The sequence below is a fragment of the Triturus cristatus genome, chromosome 1_2 (assembly GCF_964204655.1).
Source record: "Triturus cristatus chromosome 1_2, aTriCri1.1, whole genome shotgun sequence".
Taxonomy (NCBI): domain Eukaryota; kingdom Metazoa; phylum Chordata; class Amphibia; order Caudata; family Salamandridae; genus Triturus; species Triturus cristatus.
This window is the reverse complement of record NC_140580.1, coordinates 858,320,133-858,337,209: the sequence shown is the minus strand read 5'-3', so window position 1 is coordinate 858,337,209 and position 17,077 is coordinate 858,320,133. Positions and strand designations below refer to the sequence as shown.

Below are 17,077 nucleotides of genomic sequence, written 5' to 3'. Positions count from 1 at the left end.
GGGTTAATTCAGCCTGATTAGCCCCAGCCAGAAGAGAACTAGCGTAGTCCAGGCGAGAGATGATAGTAGCCTGGACTACGAGCTGTCTGGTTGGGGCATCAAAATATTTAAGAACAGGTCTAAGTCCTCTTAACAGACCGAAACAACAGGCTGCCGTTTTTTTGGTATGTCCTATAAAGGTAAGGCCAGCGTCCAACCAGACCCCCAGATTTTTCACCTCTGACACTGGGGTCGGAGTAGGGCCCAACTCAGCAGGCCACCACTGATCGCCCCAGAGCTCCACTCCCTTCCCGACAACCATTACCTCCGTTTTTGTGGCATTAAGCTGAAGACAGTTATCTGTCAACCAGCTAGCCACCGCCTTCAGTCCGGACTGAAACCTGGGGGGCATCTTGTTGAACATCTCCGCTAAGAGTAACCGCCAGCTGAGTGTCATCGGCATACGAGACCAAAGTGAGGCCCCACTGCCTCGCAACATCAGCCAGCGGTCTCACGTAAAGATTGAACAACGTGGGACTTAGCGAAGACCCTTGCGGAACCCCCATGGCCAGAGGCTGGAAACTGGACGAAAAGGGAGGAATAGCCACACAGAAGGAACGGTTATCCAGGAAGGAGCGGAACCACTGCAGCGCCAGGCCACTGACACCGATCTCCTCAAGCCGATGCAGGAGGATGCCGTGAGATACAGTATCGAAGGCGGCGCTGAGGTCTAACAATATCAGCGCCGCCGTCTGACCCGCATCCAACCTTGCACGCAGATATTCCACCATTGCGAGGAGAGCGGTCTCCGTGCTGTGCCCAGCACGGAACCCATTCTGTGTAGGATCAAGAGCATTGGTCCGAGCTAGATGTTCTGACAGGGCCAGATTGACATGGGCCTCTGTCAACTTTGCCGGCCAAGGTAGCAGCGAGATGGGGCGAAAGCTTTCAGGCTTAGATGGATCTAAGGAAGGTTTTTTAATGATCGGAGACACTACCGCCTGCTTCCATTTAGTAGGAACCACCCCAGATTCCAGGGACGGGGAAATCTGTTACTTGTTTCCTTTACTCTTCCTTATGACTGACGTACTCGATATGGCTGGGGAAAAGCCTAAGAAATCGAGGTACGGATCTAGACTGCATACATACCTTAATGGGGCCTTTTGGGTTAGAAAGTGGTACAGGTTCTAAACTAATGATGACACCAAAGCAATATGTGTTTTTATGAAAGTGGAAAATTCATTCTGTAACACATCCCTCAGGGTGGTGGGGAGCCGCAGGGCAGATGGGCTACTGCCCCCAAACTGTAGTGCTGGAGGCCATTTTCCACCAGTGTCATGTGGTCTGTCCTAATGTGGCTCTGCAAACCGGGTCTAGTACAACCCCTTCCGCACTTGACTCTAAAGGAAGCTTCTTAGAGACGTAGTGTGGGGAACAAAAGCTCAGTGCTTACCTTTTAGTTAACGCAAAGTACTTTTGTTTTACAGTAAAACTGAATACTACACAGTTCAATAAGAATTGTGATTTCATGGTTGTGAATGTTACAATATTCAGAAAGGAGCTTCAATCAACTTATGATACTGTGTCCCCAATCCAAGTGATTTCTAATAGCTATAGTCCTGTGGGCATAGACATTCATGAGCCACAAAGTACTTTAAGTTACCCTTCTGGGCAGCGACTAAATGTAATGTCTTTCACCCATTGCGTTCACTCGGCTAAGAAGAAGTCTGAAGTCCTTGAGGCCGATTCTTCTGCTTGTTCTCGTCTCTCAATCCGGTTGCAAGCTAAGCCTCACTTTTACCTGCTGGATGGCATTGCAGTTTTTGTGCCGTAGTGGGTGCAGTTTGCTTACCAGCGTGCACATCAGTGCCATTACTTCTGTTGGGGCTGCAGCTGCAACCTCGTGTTAGAACAAGTACCACTGGACGGTGTCGGCATGACAGGCTGCTACCGCAGCACAAATCTTTTGCAGTTGGGCTTTTCTCACTGGGCGCAGACCGGTGCTCAAGTTGCAGTCTGTAGGCCGAGTTGTCTGTAATGGCTTGTCTTTGGAATCTGCAGCTTCTGGGCGAGTCAGGAATTCTGCTTTAGCGATGATATGGCTCCTCTTCACGATGTTGGCAGCGGCTGCACTGGTCTCTTGGGCTCATAGTAGATTTCTGGATGACACAGTGATGCTTGTTTCCACAAAGCATTCGTGCATTTTACAGCAGAAACTGCTCAGAGAGACCACAATATCCCCTCAAGGCACAGGTCACTCCTTTCTTTGCTCCCTGTTGTAGTCCACTTTCTCTGGGTGCTTCTCACCCCCGGAACCTGCTGGGCTTCTCTTGCTGAGCAGTGTCTCCTCCTGCAGGGCTAGTCACACTCCTTCCCTCTTCTAAGCACAGCGGCTGACTTTTAGGCATTAGGCAGACCATCTGCTCTTCCAGCAGAAACTGCATCCTTGAGGTGATATCATCTCATTGCCTATCAGGCAGACACCAGTCCTGGTCACACAGCAACTCTTCGAGTATTCTACCGAACTTTACCTTGCTTGGTCAAGAAGAACTTGGGACTGGAACAAAGTGGGTTGGTTTGTGTATCAATTTTATTCACATTTTTCAAACGGGATGTGGATCTGCTGTCAAAGGCTCCTGAACTGGTTTGAGTTGGTTCTCTTTCATGTGTAATTTTCTGACTGTTCCACAGATACAACATTTGTGGAAGATGATGGCTCTTATAGCATGCAACAACGGGACTGGCTTTGAGCAGGATTATGTCAAATATGGGCACAATGAAGTGTGAGATCTTTGCACTAGGTTATCATCAGCCTTGCTGAAGCAACAGTCCGAGTCAGACACTGCCTAGAAATGTCCTCACCTTGAACTACGGAAACTGCAGTCCTGCTCTTCACTCAAACCATCTTCCCAAATGGCAGTGCTCAGGGTCCTTGCTAAACTGATATGGGTATCCCTGTTTACATCCTTCCCCACTTCCGCTGTTTGAGGACATTTGTCCTCATCCTCCATCTTGTGTCTGGCTAAATCAGGGGCATTCAAAACGGAGCTTCAGGCTCCAGTTCTCAGATTCATATTGCGCACACAGTTCGACTATCATGCAATGTGATACACATTAAGTGCATACACACGCAACAAACACCCATATCAGCGCAAAATTATGGGGTTCCTATAATAGCAGAATTTTAACACAAGCAGGTTAGTGGACGCTGCACTCTCTGATGCAGATGAAAAAAGGTCTGGTCAGACTATAGATTAAAAATAACTGGTATGCTGCCACCACTGCTTTGTGATTCACCCAGGGCATGGTCAGTAATCCTATGTCCACCATGAGTTCATGCTTGGTGCACTCCTGCAGATCTTATAACAGGTTCTGGACCTTGTATTACTAGACCGGCCAGCGCCTCTGCACACACACTAGAATAGCAGGACGCCAGCGCCCAACAAAAAGTCAGGATACCAGTTTCACATGTAGTCAGGCACTCGGGGCAAAAGTACACACCCGTTTGCCATGCAGGGGACATTCGTATCCGAACACATACAAAGTAATCCACTGGTTATCTAAATTTTGAGGCTCTATTTTTTTTAAGGTTATTGTTGGGTGGTAGGCCCCAACCGAAAGTGGCTGCCTGTACTATGTTGGATGAACGTGTGTGTGTGTGTGTGTGGGGGGGGGGGGGGAATGCACATACATAAGGAACACCATTACAATGGGTTGGTGGTTGAGGGGCACGTCAAGGTAGTTGTGGGGAGAGGAGTGTGAAATGCTTTTTGTGAGTCACACTCGGACACACTCAGAGGATTGGTCAACAGTGTACCAGTTGTGTCTGTGGGTTGAGGCCATAGCAGTGTATAAAGACATAATAGCACATGAATGCAGAACTTTAATTGGTGCCGGCTGGCCTTTTTCAAACCTTGGTTTGCCATCCCCCTGAGCACACCTAGCCATAAATTCTTCTTGGAGGAAGCAAGGATTAAAGCGCCCCTCTGCAACCGCAATAATATTGTCATCTTCTGTGCAGGTGAGGGTGGCTGCTCCATGGATGTCTGTTCTTACTGGTACTTGTGGAGTCATCAGTGACGGGCTGCTAATTTGTGCAGACAAGAATACCAAAGCCCTCTACAGCCTGTTGTTGGAGTCAGACCACGAGATGACACAGATCCCACTACAGGTGAGTAGTGTTAATGAATGTATTGGGTTTACTCATTTTTGTCTTTTAGTTGGAAATAATGTCCAGGATCCCGCCAAAGGGTACATAGATGTACAGTTAATAGTAATATTAACAAGATTGTGGGGATCAGGGTGGACGTTTGTAGGAGAGTAGGGTCTGCTATCCTATGGTCACCCCAAATTTTTGCTTTTTGCTTCACTGGTTTTTGACATATTGAGGCTGTGGGCCTGCCAATCAGACCCCCAGCCTGCTGTTCTCTCTACTAAATTTACACTATGCACCCTAGGTGCATAACCAATTGGAAGTGGATCACCCTGTGAGCCCCTGTACCAGTGTACACTAGGTACCCAGGGCATTGGTGTATCTAAGGCCTGCCAGGGGCTGAAGCATGTATTATGCCACCCCAGGCTTGGCCTAACACATTTGACACAACTGGCTGATCACTCAGCTGGGGTAAGTTGGTGTAACCACCTCTTACTTAGGTTTAGTATACCTATACCTAACCTTAAATGGGACACATGTTAACCTATAAGTCACTCCTATGGCAGGCCTTAACAATCCTGAAGGCAGAGTGCTTGGTTCCATGTGAGATGGTGCTCTGGCATGAGCTGAGCCTGTCTGCAGTGGTCGGAACAACTTCCTTCTACTGTTTCCAGATATCGTCATACCATATACTCTTAAGTGCATTATGAACCTCGCGGTTAAATGCTAACTTTGGTTTGGCTTTATCAAAACATGTCGAGTAAGGTGTCATACAAATTGGAATACTAACCCCTCGCCAATTCTGGCGACGGGGTTAGCATTCCACCCTTCTAGAGGGACACGACATGTACAGTACCTGAAACCCGGGTAAAATCAGACATAGCCTCAGCTCCACAAAATGGATGCTGCCACCACAGACACAAGTCTGCCCTCCTGCTGCTGGGAGTCCTTCCAGCTTGGGAGGTGTGGACAAAGGGTTTCCTGCCAGGGGAGGTGCGTGCACCACCCCAGACAGGATTTTGTGTATTGGTCAGGTAGGGCTTGAAAGAAACCAGACATGCCTGAGGCTCACAAGGAGCCTCGGTGCATATGCCAGTTCAATCCGGTCCTGGGGCACACCAGTCCCGGGCCTGGGGCGAGCTGGACAAAGGATTGGGGGTGTAACCACCCCCCTTCCTGGTCCCACCCTTAGGGAGGGACCTAGCAGGTAGTCCGGCCCCTAGAATCCGCTTAAAGGTAGGAGCTGTGTCCTAAGACTTCAGACATCCTGGAATCAACTTAACTACAAGAAGAAGACGGGAACTTCGACGCTCTGCCGCACAGAGGACTGAAGCCAATCTCCCCTGTGGTCAGGGAGTGACCACCTTGCTAACGCAAGCACCATCCAGCGAATCAACGTCTGCTTTGCCGCCGCCTCCCGCCGGAGCCCGAACCCAGAGACTGACCAGACCTGGACCTCCAGACCTCTCACCGCCCGATCCACAGTCCCTGAAAAGAGGAGACCCGTGGAGGCACCGAGACACGTGGAGCCAGCCATCTTGAAAAGACCACGACAAGCTGCAAGCGCAACAACCGAGGCTCCCTCCAAGTTGTGCTTTGGGATCTGAGAAGCCCAACACCCGAGCAGCATCTGCACCAAAGGTGAGCCCTCCAGCATCTCCACGATCTGCGTGGGGCCCTTCTGCATCTTGCCACTCGACGCGCCTAACCGGTTGCTGGCCCGCTGGCTAATGGCCATCTTGGCGACGAACTTCAAGAACTACACCGCTGGTCTGGTTGCTCCAGACTGGCCCTTGCTCCCCTCCAAAGGAGCAGTCCCTCTGACCTTGCTGGTCAGAACCATCAGCTTATTTCATTTTCCACAACAATTGCTTTTGCCAAGGCTTGTTTGCTTCGATCAAGTCACCGACACCGCCGACAGCGAGAGCCTGCGTGGGACAGCTCGTGAACATTCTCCTGGACGTCGTCGACCTTCAGGGACCACTTGGCTGCAGAGACAAGCTACACCTTCCTTCCTGTTTGCACCCGACATCGCCTGGTACCCACCTGGTGCCACGCTGGTCACTGGCTAGTGACTGTGAACACTGTCCCCTCTGCTTACAGGTCTTCTACAACTCCGATCCACTCTGGGATCCACCGCATCTCTTCCGGACCGATCGCCTGCAGCATCTTTGTCCACAGGGTCCATTGAACAGATAGAAGAAACCCGACGCACTTCGAGACCTATGCACCTGCTTCCTGTGGGTGAGGTAAAGCTGGCACTCCGGTGCCCAAGTGTAGAGTATCATCTCTAGTGTCTGTGTTTCGAATCTTAAGTTCATAGTCCATCCGGAAGATCCTTTTTGCAGTAACTTTGTAACTTTTACGCACCCATTGAAAACCTATGGGAGCTCGCGTGTGACTATTTGCTCTGCACACGCCACCCGTGGACCTCCTGGTCACTAACTGAAGTTAGCTCCTTGTAGGCCCAGCGATTCTAGAGGCCCTAGGCCTTTTCCCTTTTCTGTTCGTGGTACTTATACTACTATTTTAGTATATGGTTTGAGCGGCCACCAGGGCCTATCCATATAAAGTGCAACTTCTGTGTATTCTACTGTAATCTTGTTTGACGATTTGTGCTCCTGTGCTCATAAAGAGACTAGGGGTTACTTTGAGAAATAAATACATATATATTTTGAATATACATCTGTGTGGTGTCCTTTCATTGGTATAAAAGGGGGTTGCATTTGGTAAAACAGCTTGCTTAACACGCTTCACGAGTTTAGCCTCAAAGACTGCTTAGCCTACGCTACCACTAGGGCAGCTAGTCCGAAAAGGTTGACTTACAACCACACCATAAGGGTTGCTTGGCATGGTACAAGGTGGTCACTTTAACTAGTGAACATCATATACCAGGCCAACTTCTCACAACGTTGAAACAAGCAAGACTAATTTTGTTACTTCTAAATTGCTGCTTAACAATTACGAGTGAATGGGAGGAACAATCAAGATGCTGTTTGTGCTCCAGGAATAACTTGAGAGGAGCAGTGAAATCTGTGTAGGAGCCCTGCGTTTATATGGGTTGGATTGCATGAGGGTTTTTCGAAATTGGCTGAAGGATAAAGGAGAAGGAATGCGGATAAAATTGAGAGCTATCTGGGCTATGCATTGGTACAAGATCGTAAGGTCGATGAGGATGTTTTTGATTTGTGATTGGAAGGTTGTATTGGTGTTAGACCAAAACAGTTAATGATAACTGGTGAAAGGAATCCTTGGGCTGATTTGAACACTAGTAGGAGAACTTTATAGAGAAACACGTTTCTTAAGCCAATTGTCCTGGTGATGTAGTTATAGGTGGCTAGTGATGTATGTGAATGGGAAAGTTCAGGACTTTTCCTAGAAGCTCAAAGGAATAGCTAGTGTTGCCCAAGAGGAGGCTACTGTAGAAGTCAAAGTTTCTTAGAGCAACATATTTTATTAGGGTCTTAGTGATTTGGGGGCAGATATTGTGGATCTTATTGATACAGTCAGGTTGCTGACAGACATGCATAGCTCTAGCGTAATGAAGGCGCAGAAGTACAGTTTTATCTGCCAAAACTAACTTTGGGAACGCAGGCGGAGGCAAATGGACACGCACATTTAATTTATTGATATTGTTTAGTTTTGTATCCAAAGTGATGCACAGCTTATTTACGTTACACCCTACAAAAATAATTTAAGAATCGGGGAAGAACAAGAAAATAACATGATTTTAATGTTGACTTATGATCTTTATTACTCTTGAAGAAGCATTTAGGATTTGTTAAAACATGCCATAACTCCGGAGTAAGTGACGAGCAAGATTTGAATACAGAAGGCATATGTGGTGGCTTGTGTACAGATGAAGTTTAATGAGGTGAAACAAAGACCGAGATAGTTGTTAAATGCAAGTTAATGAATAAGTAAACAGGGATCTCTATCAGTTAAAATTTGATGTCATAGCAGATGTTAAATTGAAATATACAGAAGACAGGAAATCGCCTAATTCCTGTTAAATGAGGAGAAATGGATACGAAAGGTTGTCCTTTTAAAGATGCGGGCTGCAAAGAAGGCAGACTGGAGTGAAAATTGGCAAGAGTAGGAGAAGCCTGCATAAAGGGATCTGCAGCAATTGAACCAAGAGAATACCAAAGAAGTTTTTTGAGGGAAGAAAATGAAAATACAAAACAGAAACCTGCTACTTGGTACTGAGCCTGGATTTGCTCATGTAAAGGTTCAACATCTGATTAAATTGAAAGCCAAGGTTTCGATGTACGGTAGCGTGAAATTTAAACTGCATGAGCATGGCAAACTTGGATTTTTGAGAGAATACCTGCAAAAAATGTTTTTTTACCATATTTTTCTCATGGAAACCTACTCTCTGCACAAACCTCTGCATTTTTAATGAACTTAACAGCGTTTGAATTTTCAGTTTAGATTCCCTCCATATGGGTTGAGGAAATCCTAGGAAGATGAATTCTAAACAGAAATGCTGTCCGTCAACCTAGAAGCAGAGGCAGCCATTATTTCTTTCCTTGGGGGGGCGGGGGTAATAAAAATAGTGAGAATAAAATGCTATTCATTTACAACATCAGATTTAAATAAAAGGAGAGAGATTAGACTGTACAGTGTCGACAAAAGGCATGACATACATTAAAAAAACTATTATTTGGCAAGTACAAGTATTTTATTTGTTTTAAATAATGAAAAAAAATTATGCTTAGAAAATGAATTGTTCTTGATCACCAAGAGATGTTAAAAAATCTTCAGCTATAGATTCTAATAAACTACTAGTATTCTAGAAAATTGCAAACATTACATTTTTGACTTAGTATTCCACTTAACATTTCAATGAATAAATTCAAATATTTTTCTGTGAGGGTTATTGGTCTATCTGATCACCGAGATGGCTGCAAGGACCTGAGGCTTCAGCTCAGCCGGGCAAATTCATTGCAATAACACGGATAACTTGAACCAAAAATGGAACATGTAATCTAGACCCAACAGGTAACTTATCCCCATCAGGTAACTTATCCCCATCAGGCTGTTATCAGCAGATCAAAGTGATTCTGAAGATCTTGCGGAATCTAAGGAAAGGCTTATCAACTCTCTCCGGGTCATTCTTCAAGGAAACAAAAGAAGCATGTGCAAACAATAAACAAATTGAAATAGACTCTCTTCCACTGAGGACTGCTGGTGATCACATGAGACCAGGTAGATTGAGCAACACCCACGGCAGATACATGGAACTGCTGAGTGTCCATGAGTGACCCAGACACAAACTGATATGTCCATAGCACACATACTCAGCTGCATGACAGGACGTGTAGAACCTCTGTCTGGAGGGGATGCAAATATGGAAGAGTGGCATTAGTGTTGCAGCTTCTGCAGTGAGAGAGCAAAGAGAAAGCGAGGTGGAGGACCACAATACCAGCAGTGACGAGAAGCCGAATGCTCAGTTTGAAGAAACCAGGGAGCTGTACTTGAACAGCGGAGCAGTGGTCCTCCATGTGAGACTGGCCCCTGCAGCAGAGGAGTCGGTGCTCACCATGGTGCAAGAGTAAATCAGCTGAGGTGAACAACGAGTTCATAACTAAAGCACAGTATATCCTGATCAATTTGGGAGCTGAAAAGGCTGATTATGACAATAATATCAATGCAACTCTTGAAATTGGGTCCTCGTCTGCACTATAAAGGTCATACAACATTGATGTACGTACAAGAACCCATTTACCACAATATAGATGTGATCTTTAAGAATGTCAGCTCCATTTTAAGTGAACCGTGCCTTTTTCAGTATCTTAGGATTTCCAAAATGTTATCAAATGTTATAGTGAGGATCTCTGACTTATTGTGGAAAAGTAATAAAAATTGAGTCACTGGAAAATGAAACTATGCATTATGAAATTACTCAAACTTACAGAAAAACAAACCAGCTAGAGCAGTACTTGAACAATACTCCAAGCAAGTCTCAAAAGTTTAAAAAGGAAATAAGATGGAAAGGTGAAACTGATATGGAATGCACAAGGGCTACTTGATATCAATAGCAAAATATCTGTTGCACAATTAAACACCAAACTAAAAAAGTAAAAAATAAATAAAATAAATCTACAAATGACAATAGGAAGTCCACAAAAGGAAAATAGGACAGATTGATGATCCAGACCTACTTTGCCTGCAATACTACAACAGAAGAACACTACTAAAAATTACCTTACACAAAACATCAAGAAGAAAAGACCGACAAATTACCCATAATCATTCATGAACTCAAGTGAAGAACCTACATGCTCTGAGATCCAGGCTGAAGTCCCACCACTACATGCATTCATGGAATACACTTCCACGAAACTGCACATAATTGAAGGAAAACTACAAAACATTGAAAAAAAAGATTCCTGCAAGCGAAGCAAGAGTTCAGAGATTAGAGCGCTTCCTGCACAAAAACTTGAATATCAAGTTCACCAGCTACAGAAAGCCCCTGAAGACCTTGCCTAGATTGGCTCACCCAATAATCAGAATGACAGCCGCAAACTAAGAGCCATAATTATCGATTTCCTTGAATACGGCCAAGCAATTTTCCTATTAAGAGGCTTCCAAGAATAAAACAAAATCACTTGGGTTGGACAACAGATCTGCCTCTCTTTAAGACTTTGCAAAGGTAACAGCAATGTGGAAAAAGTAATTCCTTGATAAACAAACATTTGCAATGCAATAGGTCTCGCAATTGAGAGATTGTGACCTATTGGCATTGTAAATGACAATGCCATTTAGTTGTGTGTTTAAAAAACACCTGCAATAATAAAAGGCATTGTCTTTTACAATACTAATAGGTCAAAATTTCAAAAATGCGAGACCTATTGCATTGCAAGTGCTTGTTTTTTTTTTTGCTCCTTACTGGCCTTCAACACCTCCTACAGGATAGTAAGCACTATGTACATATATTTACAATTAGGAGCACGCACTTCACAGCTCATCACAAAACTTCCAGTGATTTGATAAATGAAAGCCAGTACCTGCTCCTAAAACGGAACTTTGTTTAGAAAAGAATAAACATTCGAGGGGCAACACGGCACAGAAGCAACTTTTGGGGTGCCACGAACTTTTGAAAGGGGGGATATAGGCTCAGACACCACAGATACACAATAAATAAGAGGACTTCTATTTTCAGTGCGGGCAGCTGACTAAAGCCAAATCCTCCAACGGAACACGTGGTTGTGCAGTTATGTAAATCGGGACTGCATTATGTAACGTACAACTATTGGCACGAACAAGGGGAGTACCAACCCTGTGCCATGAACTAAAACAAATTACACAGCAGTGCAAACGTTGTTCTAGGAGGCAAAGAGCCATGTGTATACCAGGGACCCCGGGTTACACCGTTCTAACTCAGCTACTGGTGCGTGCATGCTGCATATGCTGCATATGCTGCATGAGAACACTCGCTATCAAAATGTAAACATTAGAAAATACGGTGTAAAACGGTCATGCTACAAGTAAAGTTACTGCAGCTTTTAAGTACTAGTACGACTCCTGCCTCCCGTATCGCAGCTCGCCAGCTGTCAGCCACAACTGAAGGCAGAGGCGTAGCTACTGATAGCGCAGCAAGTACAGTTGCACCGGGGCTGAGAGATCAGAAGGGCCCTCTACAGTCATATATATCTGTACTGCACTATTTAAACAGGGGGTGCCCGTTTCATTTGCGTGCATAGCATCCTCGCTCTGCCACTGGTTGCAGAGGCGTCCCGCAGGGACCACTTAGTATGCAGGAGTTGCAGGTAAAGGAAACTTGCCGCAGAGCACCCAGATTGATTCCGTGGAGTATCAAGAACTGCGATACTTTTACCGAAGGTAAAGGCCTTTGAAAATACTCTACACATGGAACTACACCCATTAAACATGCCATGCGGTGATGAGGTGGCGTAAGAACGGAAATAAATAATGGCGACACTACGGTCCACTTGTAATTTACTGCGCACAGAAACGGCATCATGACGTGCTATCTAAAACAAAGTAGCACTATTATTGCCCAGTGCACCGGTCCCTTGCATGAATGTTGTTACTTAAATAACTGCTCTAGAAAGACACTGCCGGTGCTACGACAGGTAATCTGTATTCTTAACTAGGAGGCGGTAGGTCCTTTTTTAATGCATGACACAATCAGGCACTCCTCATTTAACCAACAGTACTAAGCATGGTAGGTATTTTTGGGTATACGGCTAATGAGCGAAATGCAACTATAAACCCCAAAATGCAAAGTGATGCTATATGCAACGTCGGCTAAGTTCACAGGCGCCACTTGGCACTAAGCATGTTCTGATGGACTACATGTAATGTAACAACAAAACGGAATCGAAACCAGTGGTGCGCGCGCACCACAGAGGAGCGGGGGCGGGAATCGAAACCAGTGGTGTGCGCGCACCACAGAGGAGCGGGACGAGGGAGCCTGTTGTCTGTGCCGCTGCTGCACGTAACAGACACGACTGGGAAATGGGCGGTTACATTTGGAAAGAAGCTGGGACATTCACACGCCTTTCACCAATGGCGTGCTACCTTTTTTACAAAGACCCAATAGCAGCTGACGAAAACAAAAGCACACACACGAGCGTGTGGCAGCTTTCAGAACCCCCTACATGAGGTCTCTCGCTGAGTGAGCAGGGCTGCGCACTGCAACGCTAGGCGCGACACCGAACAACCACTATTACATATGGAATTATCTACTCATGTAAATGTAGAGTCTCTATGGACGAATTAATTGTTTAAGGACCCAAATGACCTGAATATATTCTGGAAAGCCTCCTGGAGCAAGACCTATAAACTCTTAAAGCACAAGCCTTTCTGATTAAATCTAGAACGCAGACAAATGTAATTGTCACTTAGACCCAGAATTTACATGCAGACTGAGTTGCGAGGCCTGTTGGATCACCCTCACCTATGATGGATACTGTTGAAATAATGTTTACTGTTTTAAACATTTGCAGAGTGTAAAAACTTTGCATTGTCGTTTTTACTCTAGCAAAGCTAGTAGCCCCATTGACTAACATGGTATTATACACTGACACCTCAGCAGTACTAACTTCCAAATGGTTCAACTAAAATTGATACTTCAAGGTATCAAAAGAATAAATCCGACTTGCCGCCCAAGTCTAATTTAATGGAACTCTTTTACAAAGGGCAACCTTAGAAAGTTCCCACTTTGTTGCCTAGTGTTTCCCAGTAGCTGTTTCTGTTGAAAACTAATACAGTATCCCAAGACAGCATGCTCCCTCCCTGCAGATGAGGTGTGAACGACCCTCTGCAAGGAAAACAAAAGACCTGCCGTGGGAGGGAGATGTGGCCTTCCCCAGGCAAGATGGCCGGCACAATTGGAACCACAGATGGCGACCTTCAAAGGGGGAAGTCGCTGCTGTTGAGTAAATGTAAGTCACCCTAGTCGGGGACCCTGCTATTGTTGAAGGAGAATGGCTGACATCTGGGGAGTGTAGGAAATTGGGCTTTTGTTGCAGTGTCTTCCCACATTTTACCATCTTTTTAGCTACTAGATGCTTGTTTTTAACTCTGACAGTGCACTGAGGCCTGCTAACCAGACCCACGTGCCAGTGCTCTTTCTTTTAAAAGAAGGTAATCCAATTGCAACACATTTGGCAGAGGGCTTTAGCACCCCTGTAATTCCCTAGTAAATGGTACCCATGGTACCCAAGGCATTGGTCCTAATAATGGTCCCTAAGGGCTGCAGCATATCTTACGCTACCATAGGGACTCCACACATGACTGACATGGCATGGTGCAAACTAGTCGAGAAAACATGGCATGGCCTACTCCTGTGTGCCATGCCAACGTCTGCATTTGATATAAGTAAGTCACCCCTACAGCAGACCTTTGAGCCAAAAGGTAGGGTGAATTATATTTTATGTGAGGACATACATGCATAAGCAAATATGCTCCTGTGATGTCTTGTTTCTTTACTAGATATTGCAAGTGAACAATAAAGCCATCTTGGGGTATGCACTGGGCAGTGGTCAAAACAAATTACCCTACTACAAAATAGCTTCACTGGTACATATGGAGTTTCTAATCAAACACCTTGTATTAACCCACACTGATTACAGCAATTGATTTATTTATACATGCACCCAGGGGATACCCTTAGAGGTACCCCCTGAACCCTACTAGTCCTCGATTGTGCTGGCTGACTGGTCTTGTTCAGCTTGCAACCACAGACTAGTTTCTGACCACCCTAGAGGCGAGAGCTCCATTCTCAGAGGTCAGGAACAATGCCTGCTCTGGCAGGAGGTGTTTAGACGTCTTCAAGCAGGAAAGCTAGTAAATCAGCATATCAAGGCTAGAGGCTTCAAAGCCTCTTCCGCCTTTGATATGCAAGCCTGGTTTCCCCCAGACCTGAGGATACCACCCCCTGCCATGGGGCCCGTTTGGCACCAGGGCAAACAGGAATAGATAGTCAGGAGGCGTGGTGCACTGCCAGGCTAGACACACCTCTAGGGTGGGAACCTAAAGTGAACATGAAAGAAAGGATTCCACCATCTTGAGTGTGGTGGAATTAGGAACTCTGGGACAGGGTGATGCCCACTCCCACAGTAAGTTGTCATCTAGGTGTAGTGACCCCAGAGCTAAGTAGCCTATTGGCTACTACCCTTCACTCCTCTGAACGCCCCTAAATTGAGTATTTTGGTTGCCCCTTGACACCAGGAAATCTGATTCCACTACTGGAAACTGAGAGAGAAAGAAGAAGCATTGAAGAGAGTGAAAACTGACTTTCGACAAAGATTGTCACAAAACCCTGCCAGGCTGTTTGCACTTCAACCATCTCTGGGACCGACTTCGCAAAGAGCTGGACATCGTCCCCAAATTCCTTGGAGGACTGCCCAGCACCTCAACAACCTAGGAAGATCTCCTTTGGAGCGACTCCCTACATCTACAGGCACCAAAAAGCATCTGCACAGGCACCATGTTGACGGCCATCGGGCCAAGCGAAAGAGCAGCATGACAGGAGAAGTTCTTCATGCTCCAGGAAGTCAGATCCGACTCCTTGCCAAGTTTGGAGACACCACGAGCCACCCAGCACCAATACCCTGGGTACCAGAGCAGTTGCAGCAACCAAGGCTTGTTGGTGATCCAATCAGGACTCCAACAGCTCAAAGTCAGACCTACCGTAGAGGGAGAACAGGATCCTCAAGGCCAGCTATGAGAGAGAGAGAGACTGCTGCCCTGTTTGCCCTCTTCACCAGGTCACCAAGACAGAGTCATCACAACTCGATGCCTCCAAGCACCCCTTCACTCGAGTCCCACAGCTAAATTTTGATGGCGATAATGGTGCCAGTGAGGATCTAAGACCCTCAAATACTGAGCCCACCCTTGGGTTTTGCTTGACTGGTCCTCCAGTCGCCGACTGCAGCCTCCTTCTGCAGCGACTAAGAATCGGAAGAATCTTTAGAAGCTAAAACCAGACCGACAAAGCCCTACTGCACCCAAGCCCCCCCGCCTGCGCTGAGTGGACCGATGGTGTTACTGCGTGCCCAAGACCTGAGCCCCCGTTCGCTTCAGCACAGAGGATAGAGTGGAGGAACTCAATCTGACCCCTTACCTGCAACATAGCTTGAAGCAGCTTAAGGATCTCTGCAAGGCTGGCAGGATTGCAATGGCGCCCAAAGCGCAACTGCAGGAGTGTCTTGCTGAGTTTGATAAGACCCAGGCAAGAGAAGGAAACACTGACCTTATTGAAGAAGACCCTGTCAGTAGTGATGAGACTAGTAATAGTACTCGGGGTGGGGGGGAATAGCCCCCTTTCCAATAGCACAGAGGAAGAGGATACAAGGAGAAACCTCTTGCCTTAAAATGTACCTGGAGGTAGGCCAGGCCATTCCAGGCCCCAAGAGGAACGAGAGGATCCAGATCAGGAGCTGGAGAGACTAGCCAGAAGAGTAGCCCTCTGGCGATAGAGAAAGAAAGGGATGACATGGGTCTAGCACCCAAGAGTGGTAGCTGCAACAATACAAATAGGGAGAGAGAGGTAACCTTTCACCCTAAAATCTCCAAAGGGAACGTCCTCAAATATGTTGAGTGATGATATAATCAAGTGGTTCACAGCCTTTGAGAAGACTTGTAGGATGAGAAGGTTACACATAAACACTAGGGCTCTCTACTCTGGGAGCTATTCTCAGAAAAGTGCAGGGATAGACTCCTGACACTTAATGGGGGTAGATGCTGAGTCCTATGACCTCAGGAAGGATAGCCCGATTGAGAGCTTTGGACTCACCACTAAAGAGTACAGGATTGAGTTCAGGATCACTAAAACAACCTTGAGTCAGACCGTAGTTGATTTTGTTGACTGCTCAGTCGAAATACTAGGTGGCTGGTTAAAAGGTAACAAGGTGCTGGACCACGCAGGGCTCTACAACTGCTAATGTGTCCTTCATAATCAAACTGTACATCCGAAAAGGTACATCGGCATCTAGTAGATACATCATATTTTAGTCCCAATGAGCTGGCTAGGAAAGCTGATGAATGGGTTAGGACTAAGATTCCACACTACAAGATGATGGGTGGAGTGCTGAAACTGAATTCCTAAGTGAGAAGGGTGTGCACAGATGTTGGTCCTGTGCCCGTTTGGCCACTGGTTTTAAGCTAGCCTGGCTGATATGGGGTGATACCCTGAAACCGGTCACAGGATGCATATTTTCCAGTCCAGGGAGGACCTGGCCTAGCAGTTCAGGCTGGACTGTTCTCATGGGGAGCAGGGTCAAGAGTAATTTGCATATGGCTGGGTCTAAACTGGGGTGATATGGTGAGCAAAATAAACATGGATTCAACCCAGATCTGTGACTGGGGGTGAGTGTTTGATAATGTTCAGCAGTTTGTCCATCATCTTTGTGTTGCTTTAGTCTCCCTAAGTGGAAAGGGTATGCCTAGACGTGGGTCCCTTTACGTGCT

The 17,077-nt window shown here is 46.2% G+C and overlaps 1 protein-coding gene across 1 annotated transcript in view; it reads left to right on the top strand.

Annotated features, from left to right (window-relative positions):
- Positions 1 to 17,077, top strand: part of EMC1 (ER membrane protein complex subunit 1) — a 281,531-nt gene that overhangs the window by 35,677 nt on the left and 228,777 nt on the right. Inside the window, exon 7 of the mRNA XM_085609063.1 lies at positions 4,001 to 4,150. Coding sequence (XP_085465189.1) covers positions 4,001 to 4,150 — 150 coding nt within the window. The remainder of the gene's footprint in view (positions 1 to 4,000; positions 4,151 to 17,077) is intronic.